Here is a 12,719-nt window from a genome sequence, read left to right as displayed (position 1 = left end):
AGGCAATTAGGCTATAAGTCACAGTCCTTACTTTTTGGTATTTTCTGTAGCATGTACACACACTGGCACAGTTAGTTTGCATTGAGGTGTAATTTATCTGTCTGCATTCTGAGTCAGTGAGTTCCCTCAGGGCACCTCTGACTATACTCGCATAAACCTCAAGGGATATTCTGGGTGTAGTTCATGTTTTCCTTGATCTAGAAATCAAGTTACAAAGCAAAACTGACTGTGACCCTCAAAATCTAGCAGCCAGCAGTTCCCATTACAAGTAACAAAACACTTTTCTTGCTCATGAACTGATAGTTAATATTCTGTACCATTATCACAGTATCACAATTAAAATATAGTCACCGGGCTGCAGTTTCACAACCATTCTGCTGAAAAATATTTTTATTTGTGTTACTATTAGAAGATTGGAGATCATCTCATGCTTGGGGGGCATGTCAAATGGGAACTCTCTCAAAGCCTGTGGTTTCTGAGCTCGGAGACCAGCTCAAACCCTGGGCCATTTAATAGTAAACATTTAAGGATTTTTTAAAAAGCTACGGAATGACTTTATTCCAACTTGGTTTGATTTATACATTTAATTAAGACTTACATAACCTAACCAAGTCTAAAGACTGTACGTACTGTTCAGTAATTTACTGTGCTGTTTGAGAAATTCCTTTTTGTATTGTGTTGTTTGACAACTAATTTATAATAACACAAAAAAATCATTAAAAGAACATTATTAAGGTTTCAAAATCAAACACTAAAAAAATGGGAAACACCAGAATTAAGGCTGACCTGCTTCATTTGTTGCAGGAGTTGGAATAAGTGTACTGATTGTAGTACTGGGGCAGGCTGCTCTAGGCACACCCATAACTGCAGGCCCTCCCCTTCAGGTAAAGGGGAGGAACCACTGAGCCCAGGTTACAATTGATTCTCGGGGCAACAAATGAAAAAACAGGCCTGGGAGTGAGATCAGAGGTAAAGAATGAGTGATTGAGAGGTGGATAAGAAGCAGAGAACCCCAGACAGCACCAACTGCTCCTCAAAGGGCTCTAGGAAGTCAGTGGACATGGTCTAGAGGAACTCTGCTCAGAGGCATGACTGGACAAAGGAACAGAAATAGGCCGCACAGTTGTGAAGCACTTCCCATCAAACTTCCTCCTGTTGGAGTGATGGATGGCCATCTTGGCCAGTGTCAGGAGAAGGTCCTGTGACTTTGTGGGGTCATGGATGGGCTGTGCATAGGTCAGGAGATGTGAGCAAAAATGCAACCAGAACCTCAGTAAGAGGCTCAGGAGGAGCTGGAAGAGGGGCTGCAACCTGATGCAGCCTATGTAGATTTGCACCAGAGTCTCCATCTCACCATAAAAGGGACAGGTGTTGGGGGAGTCCTTGAACTGCACCAGGTACATGCCTGGGCTCACAGCACCGTGGATGAGCCACCAACCCAGTGGGCCATGGAACCAGAGAGGACTACAGAGTGGCCCACTGGGGTTCCTTGCCCTCTGTTGGTTGGAAAATGGATAATGAATCAGGCAGGGGATTGCAGGAAGAAAACATTTAGGGTATGGCTACACTTACATTTTTGCAGGGCTGGTAGTTACAGCTGTGGTCGTACAGCTGTGTAGGGCCAGCGCTGCAGTGTGTCCACACTTGCACCAGTTGCAGCGCTGTTGTGAGTGGTGCATTGTGGGCAGCTATCCCACAGAGCACCTCGTCCCATTTTGGCGCTTGGGTTGTGGCAAGGGGACGGAAGGGTGCGGGTCATTCCGCTTCTGTTCCAACGACCCATGTGGGCATCGCTCCCTTTTCAGCCATTTGGTGCCATGTGTTGAGTCTGCCGCGTGATTTCAGTAAGAAATGGAGCCTGAGCTGTTGAGGACTTTGCTGATGAATGTTGCCAGCACATCACGTCTGGCAGTTGAGCTATTCCTTATGCTCCAAAGTGACAGTGAGAGAGCTCAGAGTATGAAATAGATGGCTGACGTGTGACACTAAATTGCTTTGGCAGTAACGGACGGTCCAGCCACTGGAACGCCGCCTTGGGATCGGGAAACAAGCACTGATGGTGGAGCACATTGTCATGCAAGTCTGGATGACGAGCAGTGGCTGCAGAACTTTAGGAAGAAAAGCCACTTTCATGGGACTGTGTACTGAGCTCGCCCAACCCTGCAGCGCAACGACACGAGACTGAGAGCTGCCTTGTCAGTGGAGAAGCGGGTGGCTATTGCATCTGGAAGCTGCAACTCCAGACAGCTACCGATCGGTCGCAAACCAGTTGGAGTGGGAAAGTCGACCGTTGGAATAGTGGTGATGCAAGTTTGCAGAGCCATTAATCGCATCCTGCTAAGAAGAACCGTGACTCTGGGAGAATGTGCAGGACATTGTGGATGGCTTGCACAATGGGTTTCCCTAACTGTGGAGGGAATAGATGGATGCATATTCCTATCTGGCACCACCCCACCTGGCATCCGAGTACGTAATCAGAAGGGGTATTTCTCTACGATTCTCCAGGCGCTTGTGATCACCGTGGGCGTTCACTGACATTTACACAGGATGGCCTGGAAAGGCGCATGATGCACGCATCTTTCGGAACAGTGCATGTTCAGGAAGCTGCAGGCAGGGACTTTTTCCCAGACAGGAAGATCACAGTGGGGACGCTGAAAGCCCATTGTGATCCTTGAGACCCCGCTACTCGTTAATGCCTTGCTCATGAAACCGTATACAGGGAAGCTTGACAAGACAGGACCGATTCAACTACAGGCTGAGCGGTGCAGAATGACTGGTGGAGTGTGCTTTTGGCCGTTTGAAGGGAATGGAGAAGTCTACGGAAGCTAGACGTGGAGAAAGCAGCATCCAGCGATTATAACCGCGTGCTGTATCCTCCATAATATTTGTGAAGGGAAGGGTGAAACCTTCAGTGACGAATGAACTCCGAGGTTCAACGCCTGGAGCGAATTTGCACAGCAGCAGAAGCAGGGCGACTAGAGAGGCCCAGCAACAGGTGCTTCAAGAGAAGGAGCCTTAAGGAGCAATTTGAGGCTGAAAGCCACAGTAAGTTGGGTGCCTTCCACAGGAGTGAAGTGCAGTGGTGCAATATTTGCAGTGCCTATTTTCACTTGTGGTACAGTATGTTTCACTTCTGTAAAATAAAAACTGTTTAAAAACAAGAAATCCTTATTAAAAATACAGTACATAAAACGGGCCAGGGGGGTAGGTGAAGCAGTAAGTCAGAGGTTTGAATATGTCCTTCTGAGTGCTGTGCAATGCCGGCTGCACTTCAGGATTAATATGCTGCATGGTGATGGGGGTTGAGTGCATAGGGTAAGGGTCGTAGTTCAGGCTGTTAGGTGAAATATGGGTGTTGGGCAGCTGGTGGTGTAAGAACCAGGATGACTGAGAAGGATGTTTGAGGAAACAGTGGGCCAATGGGTTGAGCTTTGGGATGGGTGAGGAAGGCACGGTAGTGCTCTGCCTGCAGCTAGCATTGACTGCATGAGGTCTGGCGTTCCAGGATGCTTAGCAAGCTGATTTGTGCTTCTCTTGTACCAATTCCTTTCTCTTGGCAGCCTTTCCTTTCTCTTGGCCTGTTCTTTTCCTGCTTCCTTTTCCCTCAGTCTTTGCAACTTTTATTCTGTGAACAGATTCATAACTGCTTTCACGAGCTCCTCCTTACTCTTCCTTGTTTTTTTCTTAAGTTCCATTAGTTTTCAGAGTCTGCACTGAGGAGCAGTATCCAAGGTCACTTTAAAAAAAAACACAGAGAGAAACTTTTACTACGAGAGCCTGTATTGTTTTTAAGACTATGTAGCATAATTTAACACATTGCGAGCATAGCACAGAGAGGCCGCAGCTGCAGAGAGAAATGGTGAGTTTCTACAACGCGGCTAACTTGGAAGGGGGGGCTGCTTGACTCTGGAAATGGGAAGAGCAAAGAGCACTAGAGGGAAATACACTGAACCTACACCAACATTGCCACAGCGGTACTCCTACAGAGCATCTTGCACACGTGGCTCACCTGGGAGAGGGGGGCTGCTTGACTCTGGGATCAATGGGGAAAGCAAAGAGCAGCTAGAGGGAAATAGCACTTAACAGTATCCCTGCATTCTCTACAGAATTTTATCCCTCCGATATTTCGCTGCTCTGGGTCAGCTGGGAAGAGCGAGGGTTCTACAGCTATGTGGATTCGCCTGGTCCTACGCAGCTTGCCTGTGGCAGCAATGGTCCCCACCCTCCTCCACGCACAATGGCGCGGACGTGTTAGCCGACTGGACAAGACCACGGTGGCTCTCCTATAAAACTTGCGGAAGCGCATTGCACACGCTCTGGCTGAAACTTTGAAGAGATTACAGAGGCAGATAACTGCGACGTGATAGACCAAATCAAGTGGGCTATTCCACATCTAGGCATGCTTGCAGGAGAGCCATAGCCCCCTCCCCAAAACATTTCCATCCTTATAATAAAAGCTTCTATCGGGAACAGGCTCCTCTGCTGGTTCCTCACTACCAAGTCCCAGTGCTGCGACTGGCTAGCTTCTCCTGGCTGGAAATAGCTCCTGCTGCATGACTCTGGGATCTCCAAACACCTAGTAGCCTCCCTCTCAGGTTCCTCTAACCCTCCCCCTCCTCCAGGCTCTGAACTGTCCATCGTGATCCTCGGATGGCAGTGGGGTTACATCCAAGTATTGCATCCAGCTCCTTGTAAAAACGGCAGTCGTGGGGGCAGCACCTGAGCGGTGTCCCTGACGTCTTGCATAGGCACCTCGCAGCTCCTACCTAAACGCCTGCACTGCACCGCGTCCCGGTCATAGCCCCTGTATTGCATTGACTTTGATATCTGGCCGTAGGTATCATAATTTCTACGGCTGGAGCGCAGCTGTGCCTGCACAGCTTCCTCACCCCAAACACTGATGAGATCCTGCAGCTTGGCAGTGCTCCATGCTGGGGATCGTTTGGGGCGTGGAGGCATGGTCACTGACTGATTGATTGATTGATTGGACTCCACGCCTCGCTGAGCAAACAGGAAGGGGATTTTTAAAATTCCCAGGGCATTTAAAGGGCGGGTCACCTGAGCCCAGGGCAGTGGAGTGGGAAATGATGACCAGAGAGACTAAAAAGGTATGCTGGGATACCTCCTAATACCCTGGAGGCCAATTACAGCGTTGGTGAGTGTCCACACCTGATGACCAGCACTGCATCACCAGCGCTGGATTTGCTACACCCATAGCAGACCAGGAGTACAGCCAGCGCTGCAGACAGGGAGTTGCAGCGCTGGCTGAGCTTTGTAAGTGTGGACACCGAGTAAGTTGCAGTGCTGTAACCCCCTCACCAGCGCTGCAACTTGCAAGTGTAGCCAAGCCCTTAGTCTCATGGTTAAGGCAGTTGAATGCTGCCCTGGAGAAATGATTCAATCCATGTTTCTGCCACAGATGCCTGGACCCTGAAAGGTATTAAGGCACCTAATTCCCATTGAAATCAATGGCCATTCACAAATTAATTGTTTGCCTAAATGTACTAGAAATAGCCCCAATCTTACAAACATTTCTACAAGTGAAGTAACTTTACATACTGAACTCGGACTGTCTACATGAGCCATTGTTTGCAGAATCATTGTCTATACTATTTTTATGATTTCCACACATTTGAAATTTCTGCTGTTCTCAAAGGCTTCTGGGGGGAAAAAATATCCAAAAAGTGAAATTGACTAAACAAAGGAAAACTCACTAGCCTTTCTCCCAGCGTAGAGAAATGCAAAGGGGAAAAAAATCAGCATTTATTGTGAAAAGTACATTATATTTACAGTTATCTTTAGATATTAGATTTTATTGGTAAAAGTTGGTGAATGTAAATTTCACCATACGCTCACAAATAGACGAAAAAATATTTCCATTGGTAATTGAAATTTACAGACTGGTAACGCAAGAAAAAGGCTGCTGAAAACTTCTTAGAGTTGGATTTAAGGATATTTACTTTGTATATTTAGATTCTGATGTTGACAATTGGTGTTTTAATGGTTGTACAGTTTTAACTTTTTGAATCTCAATGTCTACTGTCAATTTAATTGAATAATTATCAGACCCCCTCATTGTCTGATCCCCCATCATTTCCAACAGTTGTGAAAATGTAAATCAATAAAAACTGAAAAAAATTAAATCCCATAATTCTGCACAACTGTGAAAATCTAAATGATACAAAAATACTTAAAAATTAACATGAATAATTCAATTGAAATGATAAAAATTGAATTCTGCCAAGCCGTTTTAATTATCTCAGAGGTTAACACAAGTAATGATTTTTTTTGTAATTTAATTTTTCAACTGCCATTTTCTTTGAAATTATGCACATACATCTTCCGAGTTTCAACTATTTTGTATCTGTATAGGCTTCAGAGACAGGATGTTCTGGTTCAGCCTCTGGTCTTGCCTTTGACCCCTCTGGGCCTCCCCATCAGTTATCCTTTATGACTGCTCTGGTTATCTAATCTTCCTTCCTCAGCCACTCAGGGTGGTTTTGTAACTTGGCTTCTCATAGCTTTTCTGAACCAGCAGGCTGCAGGACTCTTACCCTACTGAATAATAGACATCATAGAGTAAATAATTCACACAGAAATAACCACAAAACTCTAGATCAAAGACCTGTAACAATGTTATTTTCCACCCCACTTTTAATTAGAAAGGAACAACTATTAACCTTGGAACTATTCTTCATCTTCAAGCCTTTTTGGCTTCTACCACTAATAAATGAGTTAATTGTGAAGGGCTTTGCATATTTCCCTGAAAAGTGCCATGTAAATATAATTTGTGTTGTGGTGTAAACATGTTCGCAGAACTCATTTACAAGGACATATGCCAAATGTAACAACACTTATCCAACGCAGGGTTTCCATCCTACCCCACAGCTGACTGCATTCCAGTGGTGGGTGAAAGGAGTTATAACTTATAAAGGGATGTTGGTGATCTTCCCGGAAGATATACATGATGTAAAATACAGCACTACCTCTGCTGCAGTAGTGACACTCTCTGGGCCACCTGAATGGAGTGTTATTAGGCTGGATTCATTTTAACTCTACCCGTTTTTATTCTCCTTGCAATAACACAATGTCATATTCTAGCCCATAGGGGAGAAAGGAATCTCTTTATCAAATCACAGCGAATTAGCCATTTGCCTGTGTACATTTAAACAGCTTTAAGAGACCAGACTGATATCTCAAATACTAGCCAAAACAGATACCCTAGCAGGACGTGCTTAACTGAAGAGCCTCTAGGAGAAGGAAGCCCAGCAGGAAGACCCACTCCGATTCCTTTAAACTGGGGGTAACTAGCGTGCGGAGGAGGGTGGGATAGCTCAGTGGTTTGAGCATCAGCCTGTTCAACCCAGGGTTGTGAGTGCAATCCTTGAGGGGGCCACTTAGGGATCTGGGGCAAAAATTGGTCCTGCTAGTGAAAGCAATGACCTTTCAGAGTGAGGAGAAGAGGAATCAAAGCGATCAGAGGAGTGGGTGGATGACAGTGTGACGCTTGAGTCGATCTTGGTTCAAAGCTAGTCCGTTCGCTGACCCCCACACACGGAGCCCCACTGCTGCTGTTGGCTGACACCACATCCACTGCCTGCTGCAATTCAGTGCAAGCTCCTAAATCCTCCTCCACGTTCCTAGCCGGAGCAGCAGCAAGAGGCGCCGGAGCTCAGCGGATCTGGCAGGGTGTCCAGTGTGCGCGCTGGATTTCCTCTCTCTCCTCTGCTGATCATGGCTTGAGCTCGGCTGCTGGTGGAGGTGCCCGGGGTGGGGGAAGGGCTGGGTCCGGCTGCTCCCTGTAGGGGGAGCCAGGCTGCCACTGAGGACGCGAGCGCCAAGCGCAGGTGCTGCCGCTGTTACCTTTACCTCCGGCCTGGGGAGGGCGGGGGCTGGCTGTGCAGGTTGAGGCTGCCGAGAGAGGCGCACGCGGAAGGGAACGGGGACCGCTCCCCGCCCCTTTTCCCCGATACGTGCAGCAGCGGGAGCCTCGGCAGAGAGGAAGAGGCGCCGCCGCGCACTGGAGCGAGCTTCCCCCGGGCGCAGCGGCTCTCGGGGCTTCTCCCGCAGCCCGGCGGGCCCCGGGGTGGGGGGTCTCGTCCCCCGTGGCGGGGAGCCAGATGTGCGGGGCCAGGGGCTGGACGGAGCCAGCCAGGCGGTGCCGTGAGCTCTGCCCTGCGGGGCCGCTGCCCCCGGCTTGCCCACGGGACCCGTAGCGGGCGCTGGGGCAGGGAAGCCGCAGCGTGGCCGTGCGGAGCGGGGGCGGCTTTGCGGAGGCTTCCCCGAGCGGCTCGGCGCCGGCTGCGCAGGCAGGCCGGTTGCGGCGGCGGCGGGGGGTCTCGGCCGAGCGCGGCTTGAAGCGCAGGACAGGGGGGTCCCGGGTCGCCCTCCCGGGGCAGCTCGGCGCTAGCTGTGAAGCGCCTGGCCCCATCCCACCCCTGCGCTCTCTATGTGAGGCTCCCGGATGGCGATAGACCGGCGACGCGAAGCGGCTGGCGGAGGCAGGCAACTGCCGGAGGAGAACGGGTCCCTGCCGGCCGGGGAGGCGGGCTCGGCGGCGGCTGCAACAGCGATACTGGCGGTGGCTCCCCCAGCGCCCGCGGAGATCCAGACCCTGCCGCCGCCCGCCGCCGGCTCCTGCAGCCCCCTGCTGCTGGACTACGATGGCTCGGTGCTGCCTCTCCTCGGCGGGCTGGGCGGCGGGTACCAGAGGACCCTGGTGCTGCTCACTTGGATCCCGGCCCTTTTCATCGGCTTCAGCCAGTTCTCGGACTCCTTCCTGCTGGACCAGCCCGATTTCTGGTGCCGGGAGGCCGACGGGCAGGGCAACGGGACGGGCCACTTGACCCGGGGCTCCGCTAACCACAGCCAGAGCAGCGGCGCCGGGATGCTGGGGACTCCGGCGCTGCCCACTCTGCCGCCGGGAGACAACGCCAGCCAGTGCCACTGCCACGAGTGGCAGTACCGGATCCGGGCCGGCCTCGTCCAGAACGTCGTGAGCAAGGTAAGGAGCAGGGAGATCCTCCTCCTCCCCCCCCCCCCCCCCGCCAGTCTCTGGCATCCCGCACTGCACCCCTGGCCGCTCTGCTCCAGAGCATTTGGCTTATTTGCAGTGCTTAATGTGGGCACCCTAGGCTTGACCGTTCATAGCCCTGGGACCTCTGGTCTTGTTGCCTCAGTTATGAAAGAGTAAAAAATGCTTGAGCTCCAGCACCTCTTTCATTACAAATTAAGCACTGCTTATTTGTCCCTCTAAGCAGGGGTGGTGGAACAATTTGTATAGTGGAGGTGAATCAAACTGTAACTGCTGTATGTGATGGAAACCACTTAAAGTCAAGGGGTGCTGGAGCATCCCTAGTTCCAGCACCTGTCATAGAATATCAGGGTTGGAAGGAACCTCAGGAGATCATCTAGTCCAACCCTCTGCTCAAAGCAGAACAAATCCCCCAATTTTTTGTTTTTAACCCCAGGTCCCTAATTGGTCTCCTCAGGGATTAAGCTCACAACCATGGGTTTTGCAGGCCAGTACTCAAACCACTGAGCTGTTCTTCCCTCCACACCCCATACCTCTACTTCCACGCTCATTTACACAAACCAGTCTCACAACTGCATAGGTTGATCTGAGGGGCTGGAGGACAAAATAAGCAAGGTGGGTTTGACTGTGGAGCCCTTGCCCTCAGGGGAGAAGGGATGCCTCACTTAAACTTGTGCTCAGACACCCAGGAGGGAAAGCAGGCTAGGAGGCAACTAGCCGGTGTCTGGTTCACATGCATCTGAACCCTTATCTACTTCCTGAATGCCAGATTCTTTATAGGTTTGTTTTTCTAATGGGACTGGCATGAACTCGATATATTACCGGCAGGTGTTGGTCAGAAGTTACACCCAGCTGTGTCATTGAACCTGAATCCTTAACTCTGCAACAGCTGTTGTTAATGTAATTCTGGGCCTCTCCTATATGCAATTGCCAGTATTGCCCATATCTGTGGCTGTTCTGAACATGCATATATGCAATTCGCTGAAGAATAGTTTGGCACCACTGGGCATGTCATGAAACAATTGAACCCACACATGCAGAAGCACAAGCAATCAATAACCCATTAGCCAGCTAGCCTTGAATAAATCCCATACTTTGTATCCTGATGTACTCTTTGAACTAATGTTTTTAAAATCTGAACCCTTTTTCCTTTCCTCCTCTTTCCTACCTACTTCAATATTCTAGATTTCTGTCTCAGGTTTGTGTTTTAATGCATTTTTGTTATTAAGTTACAAAGTTGCGAGGGACAAGAAATAAGACATGGGGTCTACAGTCAGTGGTTTATTTACTGATATACTCATTTAATCTTCACAGTTTTCAGTGCTAGCACTAATCTCTCAAGAGCTACAAATCCATTGAGCTAATGAAAAGACACTCTTAAAATAAAACCTTTCTACAGTTGTATCCTGGTTGTTACCAAACAGCAAAGAGAAAACAGTTTTAAACAGAGAACCTCAAATCATTATATAGGCTTCCCCTGTACCAATGCAGCATACTAAGTAGATCAGTTTTAGATTACACAACAAGCTTCTTTTCTGCAAAAGCTTTTGAGGGTGGCAGTTAGTGAGGAACATAGCACGACTGGTATGCACTGTGAAATATAAGTATTTCTTTTTTGTTTTTAGTGAAGGAATAAAGGGAGACATGCATTTTAGGTATAGAAATCATTCTAGTCAAAAAGGAAAAATGTATACATATAAAATGCTTTATTGCATAAAGTAATCCTGTAAATTATAAATATGGTTTATAGTTAAAGCTACAATGAATGGATAGTATTTCCATATATGCTAATTAGCATATGTGTAGAATCACTTTGCCTTCACATATGATGAATTTTTAATATTTATTATTTACGTTAGCAGTGGTGCAAAAGTCTTTTGTACCATCTGTGTACAAGTCTCATTGATGTTAGTAAACAGCTGTAGCTCATGAGATATAAAATGAAAATGTTACATCATGATAGTTCCCTTAATCTCAAACTCCCACAGCTCAGCAAAAATTAATTCTCACATGGGAACTTTGTTTGGATTAATCATGCTGCATTGCTTTCCTCAGCTGGACATGCAGTAATCAAATGACCAGTCTGGTTGCTCTTTCTTGCAGCCAGCACAGGTTCATATTGGTTATTGGAAATCGTTTCAGTTTTTCAGCATGTCCCTTAAAGTGTAAATGGTGTGAAAAAATCAACCAGATATAGAGCAAGCAAATAAACCCCAGAAAAATTCACAAGCACAATGGGTCAAAAATCTGTCATATACCTTCTGCGAAGATGAACGCACACACTGAATTTAGCGTTATGTGATATAAAACTACAAATCTGAAATTGTTTGATGGGGACAGATTATCTTTTGTTATGACTGGAGACTCAGCTATGCATATGTTCTAGGGTAGTGGTTTTCAACCTGTGGTCTGTGGACCCTCAGAGGTCTGCAGACTGTCTCTAAGATTTCCAACCGGGTTCACATCTCCATTTGAAATTTTTTAGGTGTCCACAAATGAAAAAAGTTTGAAGACTACTGGTCTAGGGCAGTGGTTCTCAGCCAGGGGTACACATACCCTTTGGGGTATGCAGAGGTCTTCCAGGGGGTACATTAACTCATCTAGATATTTGCCTGGTTTTACAACAGGCTACATAAAAAGCACTAGCGAAGTCAGTACAGACTAAAATTTCATACAGACAATGACTTGTTTATACAGGTCTATATATTATGCACTGAAATGTAAGTACAATATTTATATTCCAGTTGATTTATTTGATAAATTATGGGGTAAAAATGAGAATATAAGCAATTTTTCAGTAATTGTGTGCTAGGACATGGGTATTTCTTGTATGTCTGATTTTGTAAGCAAGCGAGGTGAAACTTGGGGGTACCCAAGACAAATCAGACTCCTGAAAGGGGTTCGGTAGTCTGGAAAGGTTGAGAGCCACTGTTCTAGGGCAAGCTCTTATGTCTAAAGCAGGGAGATAGCAAAAAATACTGTGTCTCTGTGTATAAAACCTTATTAAAATGCTGAGAATCTTTCTTTTGAAACTTATTGTAAGTTGACAATAAAAAGAACAGAGAGCATTGCTCTTTTATCCTGTAGGCTATAGCCGTGTTTTAAAAAACGCATTCCTTCGAACAATTTAGCACATAGGGCAAATAGATTTTAATGGATAAATAAACAGCTGCGGTCCCTGCTGTCTTGTTTAATAAAAAACAACTTTAACAGACTTCAGAGGGTTTTTTAAGTGTAGTTTTATTTTTGGTGTGTGTTTGCTTCTTAAAACTTGACAGATCTTTCCTACTAAGCTGTAATACTATATAATTACAATTATGGCATTTTCTAAGGGTCAGGATGCCTTTTCAGTTTTGGTTTATTACAAAGGAATGAGGAAAACACACACACAACAAAGCATCATTTCACCCTGGCTCAATCTTTCTCAGGTGAATCCATAGGAGTTTTGTCATTGACCTAACTGGGAGCAGGACTGGGCCATAACTGCTAATTCTCATATAGGTATTCCAGCTTCCTTTGTAAAATGGAGCTGCACTGACTTATTCAGAAAGATGGATGCTCAGGTCTCACTCTTCTCTTCCCTCCCCGCGCCCCCCTCCCCCCATAGACCTGCTCTTATCATGCAATGTTCTGATCTATCTAAATAGAGTGTTAGGTAATGTATCTTCGACTAATATACACTCAG

The 12,719-nt window shown here is 47.2% G+C and overlaps 1 protein-coding gene across 2 annotated transcripts in view; it reads left to right on the top strand.

Moving 5' to 3' along the window:
• Positions 1-8,333: 8,333 nt before the first annotated feature.
• SLC22A23 (solute carrier family 22 member 23) overlaps positions 8,334-12,719 on the top strand; it is a 199,539-nt gene continuing 195,153 nt past the window's right edge. For both annotated transcript variants that reach the window (XM_032798381.2, XM_075062824.1), the window contains exon 1: positions 8,334-9,004. In XM_032798381.2, the coding sequence (XP_032654272.1) occupies positions 8,465-9,004 (540 nt within the window). In that variant the 5' untranslated portion in view covers positions 8,334-8,464. The remainder of the gene's footprint in view (positions 9,005-12,719) is intronic.

This window comes from Chelonoidis abingdonii, chromosome 2 (genome assembly GCF_003597395.2).
Source record: "Chelonoidis abingdonii isolate Lonesome George chromosome 2, CheloAbing_2.0, whole genome shotgun sequence".
NCBI lineage: Eukaryota > Metazoa > Chordata > Testudines > Testudinidae > Chelonoidis > Chelonoidis abingdonii.
Note: the sequence above shows the minus strand (reverse complement) of the source record. Positions and strands in the feature narration are given on the sequence as shown.